At 39.4% G+C, this 17,284-nt stretch overlaps 1 protein-coding gene across 1 annotated transcript; it reads left to right on the top strand.

The window, feature by feature from the left end:
* Positions 1-1,000: 1,000 nt before the first annotated feature.
* On the top strand, positions 1,001-16,145 carry LOC146472754 (uncharacterized). Its single transcript, XM_085119458.1, has 4 exons — positions 1,001-1,129; positions 12,345-12,713; positions 13,793-14,152; positions 14,602-16,145. The coding sequence occupies exons 1-4, from the start codon at positions 1,072-1,074 to the stop codon at positions 14,808-14,810; spliced, it is 996 nt and encodes a 331-aa protein (XP_084975584.1). The 5' UTR covers positions 1,001-1,071; the 3' UTR covers positions 14,811-16,145.
* Positions 16,146-17,284: the final 1,139 nt, after the last annotated feature.

The raw sequence follows: 17,284 nt of genomic DNA, 5'->3' as shown, positions 1-17,284 counted from the left end.
AGAAGTTTAATGCGCCAATCTCAACAGATATTAAACCATAAAGAATTAAACATGAAGACCGATGCAAATTACTAAAATGGCCTACTCTTTCCGACCGTAGAACTTATTTATCTTTAATTGAATGTTATAAGATAGTTTTTGGATTTTATCATTTAAAATTTGAAGACTTTTATGATTTCGCCACAACTCGGTCTACAAGGGCAAATCATCAATACAAGCTCTATGTGAAACCAGCACGACTTAACTGTTATAAACATTCTTTTTTCGTTAGAACTGTGAAACTCTGGAATGAACTACCTGGCGATATAGTGGAAGCTGATAGCTTTAAGCATTTTAAATCTAAGCTCAAAATGTATTTGAATATTTGACTCTAAAGATCTCGATTTATGTATACTTATTTTTGTTTTTCTTTTATTTGAGGGAGTTTTCGCATAGGGCTAACCTCCAAACTTCCTTTTCTAGAAGTACTTTTCCTCTTAGTTTTATCTGTATATATAGTCTGCTTCTGGAATAAATAAAGTATGTATGTATGTATGTAACATTTTCAAGCGCCACATTCATGATTTTACTGGCCTCGCTCCATACGCGCTCGGCCGATTTGAAATTACTCGCCCGATTACTCTCGGAATTGTACTCCCGTACCATTACTTATCACCGTACTGTGTAGTTCTGTTGAACCAGGTTATCATGTCATGTTAACATGATTTCGGGTCATTCGGCTTTCGGCACCACTTAAATATCCAAAGAATGCGAAAAGTCAGCGCATTTTAATTCGAACTCCATTATGGAACTTTATTGATGCACCTGGTTAGTTTTTAGAACTGTTTTTCCTGGTTCGTTATTCCATGGCTAAGACCAAAGACGGAAAACAAATAATAGACAATAAAATCTCAATCGAGCCCGTGTGTTTTTTCCTGTGCTAATTAAGGAACATTATGCATTTCCGGTTATTCTACACCACTGTGACGTTCTGCCCTTACACTATAAAGGTGAAGAAAGCGGACAAACTCGCCATGCTTGGATGGTAAGTCATTGTTAGTGAGGATAGATAAGGAGATGCATTAGCAAAAGATGAAGAATTCTGTGCACTGGATCATATGTTTTACGCTGGTTTGGATTCTGCTGTTAGGTAAGTGAGTTATTGCAGTGGTTTGTCGTTCCTGTCCCACTTCTGGGTCGATTAAGACGAACACGCCGTAAATAACGGAAGTTGTTTTATTTCATGCTGTAGGATTAAACGATCTTGTTTTATGCGTGACAATTGGATATTAGGAATGAGTAATTGTGCGGTATTAATTACTGTGTCTTAATTTTGGAAGGGAAATATGTATCTTCCGATTTGGCAATGAGGTATTGAAGCATAATCTCGATAGAAAAATAGAAAAATGTAGTAAATTCGCATGTTACTGAACAAGGGTACAATGTATTAAACGAGAATCCGGATTTAGCACGTGTAGTATTTTTTGTTTGTGGTATGTGTTTGTTGAGTTGAAAGTGTCACTTTTCAGTCTGGATTAGTCTTGTATTATTTTCCTCTCACTTTTATTTTGGTTACACCTCCAAGCCGTTACTTGAACTTACCAAACCAGCATTAGGAAAATATCCCAGCTCAACCCGTATTCACTCTTCGTCAATTATTTCCGCTTTCACATTCGTTTCCGTTTCCGCTGCCTAAAACTTCCCAACGTCTAACGCCCATTAAGGAAACTACAACGACATTGAGTTTAATTTTTGAAAAGTTGATAGCAAAAGTTGTTATCATTCACCGGTAACCGTCAACCGGATGAAGAACCATTTTACACGGAGATTTTTCTTTAATGTAGCCTATATTCTAGTTAACAAGCTGGTTTCTTTCCTGTTTTTTTCTCGGGATACCCTCTCTCTGAGGGCAGAACGCGTCAAGTTTTCGGTCGAGTACCTTTTTGTTCGTCGTTTTGTTTTTCTTCCCTCTTCCCGCCCTCCGAATCTCGCGCTGCCACACTTTCGCGCTCCCCGAAAAAAAGAACGCCTGATCGCAGAGGATAGGATAGGATAGGATAGGATAGGATAGGATAGGATAGGATAGGATAGGATAGGATAGGATAGGATAGGATAGGATCGGATCGGATCGGATCGGATCGGATCGGATCGGATCGGATCGGATAGGATAGGATAGGATAGGATAGGATAGGATAGGATAGGATAGGATAGGATAGGATAGGATAGGATAGGATAGGATAGGATAGGATAGGATCGGATCGGATAGGATAGGATCGGATAGGATAGGATAGGATAGGATAGGATAGGTTCGGATAGGATAGGATAGGATAGGATAGGATAGGATAGGATCGGATAGGATAGGATAGGATAGGATAGGATAGGATAGGAAAGGATCGGATCGGATAGGATGGGATAGGATAGGATAGGATAGGATAGGATAGGATCGGATCGGATAGGATAGGATAGGATGGGATAGGATAGGATCGGATCGGATCGGATCGGATAGGATAGGATAGGATAGGATAGGATAGGATAGGATAGGATAGGATTAGATAGGATAGGATAGGATAGGATAGGATAGGAAAGGATCGGATCGGATAGGATAGGATAGGATAGGATAGGATAGGATAGGATAGGATAGGATAGGATAGGATAGGATCGGATCGGATAGGATAGGATAGGATGGGATAGGATAGGATAGGATCGGATCGGATCGGATAGGATAGGATAGGATAGGATAGGATAGGATAGGATAGGATAGGATAGGATTAGATAGGATAGGATAGGATAGGATAGGAAAGGATCGGATCGGATAGGATGGGATAGGATAGGATAGGATAGGATAGGATAGGATAGGATAGGATAGGAAAGGATCGGATCGGATCGGATCGGATCGGATCGGATAGGATAGGATAGGATAGGATAGGATAGGATAGGATAGGATAGGATAGGATAGGATAGGATAGGATAGGATAGGATAGGATAGGATAGGAAAGGATCGGATCGGATCGGATCGGATAGGATAGGATAGGATAGGATAGGATAGGATAGGATAGGATAGGATAGGATAGGATAGGATAGGATAGGAAAGGATCGGATCGGATAGGATAGGATAGGATAGGATAGGATAGGATAGGATAGGATAGGATAGGATAGGATTAGATAGGATAGGATAGGATAGGATAGGAAAGGATCGGATCGGATAGGATGGGATAGGATAGGATAGGATAGGATAGGATAGGATAGGATAGGAAAGGATCGGATCGGATCGGATCGGATCGGATCGGATAGGATAGGATAGGATAGGATAGGATAGGATAGGATAGGATAGGATAGGATAGGATAGGATAGGATAGGATAGGATAGGATAGGATAGGAAAGGATCGGATCGGATAGGATAGGGTAGGATAACTTTATTTATACACGGTTTTTCCATCACCTACCTAGATTATCATTATCAACTAACTATCTATCTATCTAACTAGGATTATAAAAGTTAAAAAATAATAAACCAAAGCTAAACAATAAATGCTGCTTTTCTTGGAGGCCGTGTTTAAAAATCTTACTTATAACTGTGGTGTCTCAATTTAGTCTTAAAATCATTCAAGGAAGTTGCTTGCCGTAATTCTATTGGCAAACTGTTCCACAACTGAGCTCCACTGTATGAGAAACTCTTTAGAAATAGTCAGTGCATGGTTGTGGAAGAGTTTGCGTGTTTTCAGTATTCCTTAAGGAGGCTCGAGGCAGTTTTTTTGGATTTAGGGTGGAAGTTTTGAAATTACAATCTCAAATACAAGATAAACTTCGATCTCCTTCATACTAAATCATCATTTCAACATATGATCAAAGTTAATTTTCTCATCGGTTTCCAAGCAACAGCTATTACCATAGCAACGGACGCGCATAGCCTCTCATTTTAAACATTGTCGATTATCTCGAAATCTAGTCAGACACTTTATGACGAAACTTTAGGGATTTAAACTACTCAATCTAGACAACTTGTAGGCGAAATTAGAAAAAAAATCTGTAAGAGCGTTTTCAAGTAAATAATGAATCAATTTTTACGGGGTGATTTTGTTTATTCCAGCATTTTTCACCAATATCTCTGGCAAAATAAAACTTGACACTTTGTCTTTTCTGTTAAAAGGTCACTGCTAATAGCAAAACATTCTAAATGTACATTGAGCTTCATGGGTGTCTCCGATTTTAAGATATTTATGTTTGAAAACAGTTAAAATAAAGCGCAAATGAATGAAAAAGTTCCTACTTTGCATAAATCAAGATATCTTTAAAATACCCCGGCAGATTTTTCTGTTAAATTACAAGCGGTTAGAGTAACAATTCTTTTCGATATTCGCGCAAGGTTTAGGCTCAAGAACTGAAACCGGTGTTAGATAAGAAGGTTGAATCTTGGTCAAGTTTCAGTCATTATTCGCTTTCTCCGAGCAAGAGTTTTATTTTGTTTGTTCCGGTCTATTCCACTGCTATTCACGTGCTGTGAATATTTATGATTAGGTGAAGTCGTGCAAAAGGTAAATTTTACATAAATATATGCTCCTGCTTCTCAAGTCTTCCATTGTAAATTTTACCTTTTGCACGACTTCACGTTATGATAAATATTCAAAGCACGTGAATAGCAGTGAAATAGACCGGGACAAACAAAATAAAATTCTTCTTCGGAGAAAGCGAATAACGACTGAAACTTGACCAAGATTCAGCCTTCTTATCTAACACCGGTTTCGGTTCTTGAGCCTAAACCTTGCGCGAATATCGAAAAGAATTGTTACTCTAACTGCTTGTAATTTAACAAAAAAATCTGTGGGGGCATTTTAAAGATATCTCGATTAATGCAAAGTAGGAACTTTTTCATTCATCTGCGCTTTATTTTCACAGTTTTTAAACATAAATATCTTAAAATCGGAGACACCCATGAAGCTCAATATAAATTTAGAATGTTTTGCTATCAGGAAAGACCCTTTGACAGAAAAGACAAAGTGTCAAGTTTTATTTTGCCAGAGATATTGGTGAAAAATGCTGGAATAAACAAAATCACCCCGTAAAAATTGATTCATTATTTACTTGAAAACGCTCTTACAGTTTTTTTTTCTAAGTTGTCTAGATTGAGTAGTTTAAATCCCTAAAGTTTCGTCATAAAGTGTCTGACTAGATTTCGAGATAATCGACAATGTTTAAAATGAGAGGCTATGCGCTTCCGTTGCTATGGTATAGCTGTTGCTTGGAAACCGATGAGAAAATTAACTTTGATCATATGTTGAAATGATGATGTAGTATGACGGAGATCAAAGTTTATCTTGTATGCGAGATTGTAATTTCAAAACTTCCACCCTAAATCCAAAAAAACTGCCTCGAGCCTCCTTAAATGATAAGAATTCAAATTCTCGCGAAAAACAAAGTTTGATCTTAAATATTCAGGTGTCATCCCATTTAAAGGGGCAGTATCGTGGGGTTTTTGACCTTTTTTATGGAGGGGAATATTGGACAAAAATGTGATTGGATCGTACCGTATTGCTTTGTATTCGGTGATGCTATGGATCTACCAGTACAGTACTATGTCGTACCCGGTAGGATGTTATATCGAAACAGCGATGGTATTATATCGTACCCAGTAATACAATTAATCCTTCGACATGCTATTATATCGTACCCGATGATGATATGTCGTACCCAGTGATGCTATATCGTACCCTTATGTCGTACGCGGTGATGCAATGTCGTACTCGGTGATGCAATGTCGTACCCGGTGATGCCATATCGTAAAACGTCCGGATGCCGGCGAACAGCATTGTCAGCGGGGTTTTGTTTACGAGAAAAGGCGGGAAGTTGACATCACGTGATATGACTTGCTCTTCGCGTCGTCTGCTCCTCCATAGCTAGCTTTGTCAGAGCTTTTGAAAAATGTCGGAGCAACCTTCTGAGAAAAATGTTCTCTCCAGAACGATGGAAATTTTGCGAAATGCCAGGAATGCATTACAGGAACTAGAAAACTCGGTGACTGGATCCACCATCGGCGAGCATGAACAATATTTTATAAATCTGATAAATAGTGACAGGCTGCGCGACTCTCACGTGCGTGTTTTAGCCGTTTTTAGAGTTTTCAGTGAGTTTTGCTCTCACTAGTATATCCTTGAGAGACCTGCCTCTTTTGTATGAAATTAGAGGAGGTTCCTTGTAAATTTCTCTGAGCAATGGTTGTCGTTCTATTAAATGCCAGTTTTCCATTACATTAGTATTTGTTGCAAGTTAGTAACTGATGGGTGGTATTGCGTGACAAAAGGCAAGATTCTCTTGTTTGTGCGAGGTTTTTGTTGAAGGGCCTGTTTTCTATTCTCAAAAATCACTTCTGAGAGAGTTCTCTGCACTAGATTTTTTGGATAGCCCCTCTCGATAAGTCGTGATTCGAAATATTTGATTTTTTCTTCAAATGTTGGTTTTGTTGAGCTTGTCCGGAGAAGTCTGAGGGCCTCTCCTTCGATGAAACCTCTTTTTACTCATGGTGGGTGACACAAGGAGAAATGTGTGTACTGTAATGTCTCAGTAGCTTTGTAGTGAGTGCGTACATCGAGCACTGATTCGGTAATGAATCTGTTGCCTTCAAGCAAATTCCTTAGAACTGAGTCTTCTAAAGTTCCCCCTACCCTCAACAGCAGAGCACAAACCCAGTCAATCTTGTATCTTGCAAACAGATGATGTTGTTGCTCACCAGTGGAACCTCGATTTAACGAACCTCTTTTTAACGAAGTCCTCGATATAACGAACGATATTCTATGTCCCGGCCAAAGTTACAGTAAAATGAATGGAATAGAACCTCGATATAACGAACTTTGATATAAGTAAACGAATTCTTCGATATAACGAACATAATCCGGAAGCCCAAACGTAAAATCTACCTCGATATATATAACGAATTACAATGTCAACACGCGACAGAAGATAACGCTGAACAGATCAACACTCTCAAGAAGTGTCGTTTTTTTTTTTGGAAACAAAAGCTGTGCGTCTGCTCAAAAGTGTAAATATAATAAAAAATAAAAAATAATAAATAAATAACTTTTATTTACCCTCGGCAGACTGTTTATAGCACAAGTGCTAGTGGGACCGAGCATTAAAATTCACAAAGAAATAATTTAAATTGAACATAACATGAACATAACACATAATATTTGCTACTGAAAGCCACCATGCTTAATGAATTGCATCTCAAAACGCAGCACTTCTGGGTGACGAAAATTGCATTGAATTGCGTGACAGTAGTCACCTGTTTTGAAAATCAATCATTAACTATGACCTCGATATAACGAACATTTTGGTGGTTTCCCCTCAAGTTCGTTATGTCGAGGTTTTCGATATAACGAACCCTCGATTTAATGAACCAATTTGGCCGGTCCCCAGCGACTTCGTTAAATCGAGGTTCCACTGTACTCTGCACTTTCTAACTGATTTATAACATCACTCAACACTGCTCTGATGTTTACGCTAAGCAGCTGAAAGGGTGACTGATGTTGACCTTCCATATGATATTTTGGTGATAAATCAAAATTTGCTTGTTTTACCGACTTCTCGCCAAAATTAAAAAAAAAAAAAAATGGCCGCCTACGAAAATATCACGTGATCTTTCTAAGCAAAATAAACCCGTAATGTTTGCCGGCATCTACGATGGGGCATCACTACTGGATGCGACATTGCATCACCGGGTACGACATTGCATCACCGCGTACGACATTGCATCACCGCGTACGACATTGCATCACCGGGTACGACATTGCATCACCGAGTACGACATTGCATCACCGCATGAGGGTACGATATAGCATCACTGGGTACGACATATCATCATCGGGTACGATATAATAGCATGTCGAAGGATTAATTGTATTACTGGGTACGATATAATACCATCGCTGTTTCGATATAACATCCTACCGGGTACGACATAGTACCGTACTGGTAGATTCATAGCATCACCGAATACAAAGCAATACGGTACGATCCAATCACATTTTTGTCCAATATTCCCCTCCATACTTTTTTGTTAAAAATGGTGAAATAAGACCTTCGCTTTGCTACAAAACAACGAGAACAGAGAAATCAACTCAATTCTTGACAGGAAGAACTCGTACTCTGTTCTAGCACATTTTTGGAAACAAAAGTCCGACAACTTGAAAAACATACGCCTAACATTTTTCAAGTTTCAATCCATACCGGTCTACTCTGTCTCTGGCCAGAGGCACTAATCGACAGTTTTATTGTGCTGGAGTGATAATTTATAACAAAACTAGACAATTATTTTTTGCTTCTGTTGTCAGACAAACGTTTTTGGGTTTTGCCGAAATGACATCAAATTTTCGTGATACTTCCCCTTTAAAGCTTTAAACATCATAATTGATTTTTTGTCCAATCTTTGATGACAGAGTTTTCGCCACCCTAGTGCCCGGAACAAATCATCCAAGTTGCTATCATATCCAGCGGACATCAAAATGCGGGCTGCGCGATTTTGAAGCTTTTGAAGCTTATCAGAAAGGCCTTTGTTACAATTTCCCCACACCTCATTACAATAATCAAAGTGAGGTTGAACAAGGCTATGATAAACATTGATTAAAATATTAAATGGCGGAAGCAATCTTTTTAGAGATATTTTCAATATGACATTCCCAATTTAAAGTTTGGTCGATGTAGACCCCAAGAGATTTGGCTGATGCTACCTGTTCAACTGCCATGTCATTTATAGTTAGAGAGGGTCTCTCTGAAATATTCGATAACTTCTGCCTCGATGCAATTAGCATAAGCTCCGTTTTTGTTAGATTTAAAGTAAGCTAGTTGGCTGAGAACCAAGTGTACACTTTGCTTAGATCACAATTAGGACAATTATTTAAATGGTTAACGTCAGTACATGAGGGTGTTGGAATCACAATACGTCTGAATCATTATTTCAGTCACGCGTAGGGGTGTCGGAATCACTTTTTCACACGTGTAGCGATACTGAGGGGTGTCCGAATCACCATTTCGAATTCAGTCATACGTAGGGGTGTCGGAAATAAGAAATTGCTTCATCGAGAGGTGTCGAACAAAAAGACCTGTCCATGGGGGGGGGGGGGGGGGGAGAATAAAAAATGGAATGACCCAATTGGTACGGTGTAGCTGCGCTTCGATCGGCACAAAAATAGCACATATTCAAATGAGACGCTGAATAGTGTTGTGTGACAGTCAGTGACAATCTACAGAAGCACTCAACGAGAACGCTTCAAATGTTGTCTCCTGGGTTACCAGGTTGTTCAGTTACCCTTTAAGGTATATTTGCGTTGAAGCTAACACAGCATGATCGGCTGTTCGAAGGCTTTAGCCGAAAATTTCAGAGTACTTTAGGCGACCGAATCACCGGCTTATTTCCCGAATTTACGAACTGTTCTTAGCTTTAGGAAAATGCTAGCTGACCGCATTCGCATTTTAAACGAGTTATTTGCCCTCCGAAAACGAAGGGAATAAAAGTTTTCGTGTGTTAAGAAATTCTGAGCCGACATTTTCCCAGAGGAAACTACAATTTTTTGCTAAAAACTAAATTAGAATTTCCAAGGCAGTTCGATCGAACAGTCCACCCATAGTAGCTGCCCCTAAATTTACAACTTGCTTCCATCATTTGTTCACTGCGAAATTAGCCCGAACGGGACGTAAAACAAAGGCATTTGCTTCAGCTTACAGCAGCGCTAATGTATTAAATCGGATATTTTTCTTCGAAAGCACTTCCTCAAAGCCACTTATACGTGATGGCATCTTGGGCAAAGCAGCCGTGATAGTCAATTTTAGAATTAAATCAAGCAAGGATTATGTCATCCCTATATAAACACGGTCACTGGTTTGAACAATGCAAATATTATAGCAGATGTTCATGTGATGGAATGTTGCAATTTAATTAGCACATTTGCAAACTGTGCACAACTCTCTTATTAACATGTGTCTTTTTCCTCTTAAAATCACGCATCTCAAGCCAGTATGTCATCAAGATGAGAACTCGTCACTTTGATAAGTGAACAGGTCTCCACCAAGTGCAAGGATAGAAAAAATCGTGGAAACTTATAATAGCATTTCACTAAACCCATAGCATTAAATAAAACGTATGAGAGTACTTGGGAGATATGATCAAATTAACAAGGGAAAGTTCCCTTTTTGTCTCCATATTCTCCATATAATTGCATGGCCTCTATTGAAATCATAGTAGTCTGCTCAAGCTTCGGTGGTCTGTACATCAAGATAATCGAGTACAAAGATGGTCGTGGCTCACATGTATTCTAAGAATTATTTGATAACTTTTGGTCTTTTATCGTTGACTGGCTTGATTGGTAAGTGATTATCAATTACTTTGTTTCCCTGCAACAGATTTAAGATTTTACTCAGAAGCCGTCGAATACTGTGGGAGGGTTAAGTTACTGTTCATCATCCATATCTAATGCTCACAGTTGTACAGATACGGACCGTATGATATGTAATTTATGGCCCGTACGTCTCGCACGGACTGCCATGCACTTAGTGGTCCACTATTCTGTTACTGTACTATTTGTGTTTATATTGTAGATTTAATTTAACAGAACGATACAGGCCCAGTCTCATTCCGCATAGCAAATTCCTACTTAGTTCCTACTAATATAGTCATGTGCGAGGTATGTTGAAGTGAGCTCCAGTGATCTTTGTAAGGGATATATCACCTGCTCGTGCAGTTTTCAATTGACCCAATTTACTGATACGCGTTGATCTTCAGGAATTGATACAGCTTCAACCCAAGCTCGACCTCGATGTCGTGGTTCCGAATAAATCAAATAAGCTCGATTACAGCACAAATGACGCTTACGTCTCGTGAAGATGGAAAGTATGGATGTTGCGATGAGAATTTAGATTTTAGCTGACTATTGCGCAGTTTCCTGAATTAATATCAGGGGCACCAAACGATTTTGCGTCGGGAAAAATATCTGTTCAAAAGGCATTACTCACAGCAGAAACTTTTATTCAATTTTCAAGAGACGTTTTTGTGAAACTGAAACTAAATAAAAAGGGAAAAATACCGTGACCGCTTCCGGAGGGACTTTCCCCCGACCGTGAGTGTGCCGCGTCTAAACAAAATAGTTACGTGGGATGTTAACTATGTACATCGTGTTGTTAATGGTAATTCATAAACAGGATTACTTAAAAAGCTGTTATTTAAAATGAAAATGTTATCATAGTAATTGACATGAATAGCAATTTAAGCGCCGTGAATGTTATTCGCATAAGCCAGGGAAACCCAAGGAGAACCGATTTATGAAAAACACTAAGTGTTGTCTTTAGTTTATGGCCTTTTTATATGTATATTTATGTAACCTAAGAGCTAATTTCCACGTTCCGATTTATCAAGTAGGTAGGTGTTTTAAATTAGTCTCAATACAGTTTAATCTGTCCCCGAGTTTCCGAACTGCTGTTGCACCTAGTCTCCCTCCCAGCCGTTCTGTGTCTCGTCACGCAACGCGCACAGAACGGCTGCGAGGGAGACTATTGGCCACCTTACGCACTCGAAGACGACGGCGACAGCATTAGCGCAGTCAAAAAAAGGAAAGGTTCAACGAGCCGCTTAAAAAATTTTAGCATATCTCTATGTTGTGATCTATAAACTATAAACGTCAGTAATATAACCGAAATTGCTCTCGTTTTAAGATAACCAGAACAAGTGACCATGGGCACTCGAAGGTAAATTTTCAGTTTCAGTTCTCAATCGGAACTCATCGCCTTTACTGATAACTAATTAATGTTTCTGGACAATTCAGAGTCGATCACATGTAACGCTGTAAACGTGAATAAATGTTTTTAAGTGACGTTTTTGTTGGCTTTGCCGATGAATGTCCCTATTCATAGACATGGCCGGTGATATACAGAGGCACTTCACTTCGCCGTTGTACAACGGCAAAGTTTCGATCTGTAATATATAATTCTTTTACTGTAATTTACATATGGCAAAGTTGGCGATTTTTTACTTGTTCTGTATATTGAAACAATCACATAATATGTGAAAGTATGTACACCCGACGGTGACGGGGAGAAAGAGAGAGCCGGAGAGATGAGATGAAGATGAAACGGTCCGATCGTCACGTTTGTATGAGCATCGTATTCCTCACTTTAATACAGATAACTACAACTATTCTGTCTCCTGGACTGACTTTATACTCAGGTAGATTTTTTATTTTTCCTACTCCAATTTCCGACGGTCCCAAGGCCACTTGTCCTCAATCTGACAAAGGCTGCACTAAACATTCGCCTTTTCAACATTTTTTAAATTTTCTTTGCATCCAGAATATCTTTAAAACTTATGTCATCCTGCTACCTTTTAGGAATTAAAGCAACAGCAACGGCAATAGTCCCTACAAAACTGGCAGCGTGCTCCGGTGGTTCGCTAACCTTACCGGTGGAAACCGTGAAGAAGGACTTGATCCTTGACCTGTCCTGGAAATACCGATACTCTCACGACTCACACTGGATCAAAGTTGTTTACTGTAACAGGAGCATGGTCGGCTGTATGGTAACGACACCACTGTTACCAGATGGCACACGAGTATCGAGAGGAGCTAACCAGAGCTTAACCGTGGAACACTCGCGCCAGAGCAACCTCTCGAGGGACCACATCCAGTTCCAATTGGAGGTTCATTTAACGAACAGCCCTGTGCGTCGTAGTATTTTTGAAGTGGAATTCACCATTGTCTGTAAGTCTAGTCAATTTTCATAGTGTTTACTTTCTCAACCTGTTGAACTGTCCTTGACCGTCCCATGAGTGCCACGACCTACAAAGGGTCTCATGGTTAAGTTGCATACCTTCGGAGTGTAAATGCAACCTTACGTGAAAGAAGGCTATAATTGGCCCTGTTCCTGACCACTACTTTACGTACTTACTTCAAAAGTTGTGAATTGAAGACTTATTGCCTGTCGTAAGCCCGGGGGGGGGGGGGGGGGTACTTGGGTTCAGTTTTGCTGGGTATGTGCCGCTGGCCTCTTAGAGCCCCTGCCCCATTATAGTCTATTTTGTGGCCAGTTATAGACCCCATCTTAGTCACTTTTAGGGAAAATGTAATTTTCGCAATCCCAACTAAGTCAGTTTCTACTTATGCATCTACTTTCAAGAACGGAATGTAATGCGAGGTGATTGTTACATTTAATAAACAGCAACGTTCTGAACTTTTTAACCGAGACCATTTTGAATCCCTACTTAATAGAATTTTCCTAGCCCAAAAATCGGAAAATGTGCGACCCAATCCTAGTAACTCTATTGAAAATGCAACCCCATTCTTGTCAATCCATTCGTGAAAATGCGACCCCATCCAGCGGCACATCCCATTAGCCTCTTATAAGGAAGTACCCCCCCCCCCCCCCCCTGGGTCGTAAGAAAGGGTCGACTTTCTCAAATTCACATTTCCTGGAGACCAGTCAGGCGCTCACTTTCAAAAAATTCACGTCTGGTAAGTCCAATGAATGGGATATTTAATTTATGGGAAAATAAGCTTAAACGCGAGCAAGATCATATCATTATGCTAAAACAAGAGGTGTTGAGCTTCAGGAATAAGACCAACGGATGAAGGGGTCGGGTTGTACAGGGGATCGTTTGTAACTGTAACTGACTTGTCTCTATAGTGGTTCGTTGTAAGCCAAACAGTTTCGATTCATTTGTTTATTTAGCTGCAAGCAACAGCAACTGGAGGATAACACCAAATATGCCTTATTTTTTGGCAAGATCATAGATCGGCTTTCAACTTGCCTAATAGTTTGACCTCTTCTCTTTCACCTTCAGGTGTGTCGACTTGGTTAGATGGTAGACTCAATTTGACCAGAGTTTTGTTTGACATTTACCCACCGGAACAACTGGTCGTAATAGAGCTTTTTGACGCAAACGGTACAAGGTTTGCGTACATCGACACTGAAAGGGGCACAACTGCGAACATGGGAAACAACAAACGGCCAATGCCAGCTTTCTGGAGCAGGTTGAAGGTTATAGATGGCTCTTTAATGCTAACTGGAATACAGAAGAAGGATAACGGCACCAAGATTATAAGCAAAGCACACTTGACAGACGTCTCGTCAAAGAGAGCAAGAAGTTCAAACACGATGTCTGTTCAAGTGACAACGATGCAGATTCTAGTTTATACTCCAGGTAATTGCCTTTTTGTAGTATTTGGTTTCACTAACTTTAGTAAACTCTCTCAAAGTAGGCACCACTATAGGAAGGCAACCCTCTAAGTCGGACACAATCTCGTCGACCGACTGGCTGATTTTCGAATTTAGTCACCTGTCAGCCTGTACCTATAGGAGAAATTCGGACACCTCAAGAGTGACCAGCCATTTCTGTTCACCCTGAGAGGTATCCGTAAAATTCAGCGGGGACCAATCAAACCGGATCCTCTCTTTGGATTTAATTTGCCATAGACAACTTAAAGTTGAACAGCAAACATCAAGGGTAAAACTAGTGCACTAACGATTAAATCTCTTTAAGCTATCATCAGCAGCTCTCTTGTTGATCTACGAATGACTATTAGAGCTTTAGCTGAGGAAGAAAACTTAACGTACAATGCTTCAAGCTACTGTATTCTTCGTTTCCCACAGGTTCAGAGCCGTCTGACCTCCCTCCTTTGAAATCGTCTTCATATTCAATGACTGAGAGTGCATCGCCGTCCACTATCGCTGCCCGCAGTCCAGTCGGCAGTACATCAGCTACACCAGTAATGCCTAATGACGCATCAGGTGCTCAAGTACAACTTTGGACAGTCACTCTGACTTCGGTGGCAATTTTTCTTTGCCTCAACCTGAGATGACGTGAGACAAAAGATAAAATCAATGAAAAACAAACACAAAAATTCTACTAAAGGAGGAACGAAACTTTTACCACGAATTGCATGTTGTTGCCTCCTTCAATTCGGTGAATATCCGAGTATATATCAAATAGAAATGTAAATAGTAAGGTGAAGTTTTTGCGTCCGACTTTATTACCTTAATTTTATTTATTCCATTTTGTGTTGGCTTTTATATTATTTTGTAAAGACAACTAGCCAACTTACTCATTTCTTCGAAGACTTACCCATTTTTTACCGTTTTGTACTATTTATTTTCACTTCATTTCAAGTAATTTAAAAGAAGCAAACAAGGTGTTCAAGTTCTTTAATAAACCATTGCTACTGATTGAGAAAAGGAAATAATATATTAATATACAATGGATCCTAATTAATCAAAGACACGATAAATTTTAGGAAGTGCCTAGAACATACTCGGCAGCCGGAAATCGTTTTGACAAACTTCAATGCTTCGGCAGTCCATTATTCTTAAGATCAGCATTGATTCATTTTCCAAATCATGTTATATGAACGAAGTGTTCAAACGGTTTCAACGCAATTCAACACTTTTAAAAGAACAAAGGAAATATTGAAGCGATGTTGAATGAAAGTTTAAACCAATTTAAATTTGACTCAACACACTTTCAACAATCTTTCAACATTTTTTTTGCACTGTCTTTCAACAATGTTGAAAGACCTGTTCAAATGCCCCCGACAGACATTTGGCTCAACAATGTGTTGAACGCATGTTAAACGAGCCTTTAGAGTAAAACCCTCACACTGAAAACGACTGCATGCCAGCCCACAATTCTAAGAATGCTAAGTGTTTAGCTTTTTTTAAAACTTTTTCCGGTTGCTGGGTATAGACAAGCTATAGACACGGCCTAATTTTTTAAAACTTCTTTTGTCTTTGAATTCAGTTTTTTCTATTTAAAGGACGATACGGACTTTTCTTTTAATTGTACGTATTCTGTATTTTGTAACGTTTTGTGTAAATTTTGCACTCTGGTCATGAAAGTTGCTGGCAACGAAATTAAGTCAGGAAAATGAGATATTTTTATATTCGCTTGTAAGACTTCTGAAATAGAGAATTCACTGCATCAGAATTCTGTCTTTATTCATCGCCATTAAATGACATATAGTAAATAGATAAAAACATGTGGTAAATTACAAAATAACGGTAGTATGTGTATGCGCGCGGGCGCCATTGAATATTTTTTGCCTTATATATTCTAAACCAGAAATAGAATATGTTTTTATTTGAGTAATTACGTGTAATATAAATCTACATTTCAAAGTTATGGGTGAAATAAAAAAAAACGATTTTTGGATTAACCCTGTTGTTTTATGTCTCTAATATCTTTATGTTGCAAACCTGAGTTTGTAAAACGTTTTGTGTTGAGCCTGGGCAACTGGCACGAGGGCCGTCTTGACTTGTAACTCTCTCTTTGGTTGGCATTCCTTCTGAGCAGGCGCCCCAGTGTTTGCCTGTACTGAAGCTACCGAGAAATTTGCCCATCCCATCCCTGCAGTTGATCACGCATGCAACCTTGTGGTATATCTTGTAATTGATTTTAATGTTACAAAAATAACTGGAAAACTTATCAACATTTCGAAGAAACGAAAAAAAAAACACCTCAACATTTATAATTTAGCTAGGGATTCCAAAAGTCTCAACTACGCCCGTGTCTATTCCGCCAACGCCAAGCCAATAGCTGAATGATCCTCTTACCAGGCCCTGAATGTGGAAGCTTGTTGATCTAGTTAAAAATGTAGCTCCTAATCTGATCATTGAAGATGCCTTTATGCTGCAGTGCCAGTCTTTCAGTTTGTTCGGTTACTGAGCCCTACAAGCTTGAAATAAGAACCCTCCTCCCCTAAATTTTCTCACGGAAAACTGAGATACAAGTGTGGTCTAAATCCGACTCATCACTGAAAAACAAGGGTCGTCAGATTCTCGAAGACCTCCTTAGTTAATAAAGTTAATGTGTATCATAAGTATTGTTCCTTAACAACGGAGGACCGTTGGACTACTGACGAAAGGCGGATGGAGTCAGTTTGCACGTTCAAAGTTGGTTAAAGGCTTTGGATGATCAACTTCTCGTGAATTAAGCAGTCGAATTTGCTGCGGCAATTTTTCCAGCCCATGGACATTGGGCACGTGCTTACCAGTTGAGGGATTCAGTGTCAGTTGGTGTAATCGACAAAGTTCATATTCCGTAGACCACATTTGAATAGATACGCAATGCATCAGGTTGGCTGATGATTTTTGGTTTCGGTTTCAGCTACCCTGGGCTTTAACATGTCGTTCCGACTTTTCCTCGATTATGCTGCACGTGGATTGTAGCTGTTTCTTGTACTGTTACGTTGGCCGTTCTCTGGTCTTAAAATTAGATAGTGATCATGAAGGTTTCTTCGCTGCAATTATCTTTGGACACTGGACCTGTTGTCTATAGCCT

This window comes from Pavona decussata, unplaced genomic scaffold (genome assembly GCF_977016875.1).
Source record: "Pavona decussata unplaced genomic scaffold, jaPavDecu1.1 SCAFFOLD_98, whole genome shotgun sequence".
In the NCBI taxonomy this organism is placed as follows: Eukaryota; Metazoa; Cnidaria; class Anthozoa; order Scleractinia; family Agariciidae; genus Pavona; species Pavona decussata.
This window is presented reverse-complemented; position numbering and strand designations above follow the sequence as displayed.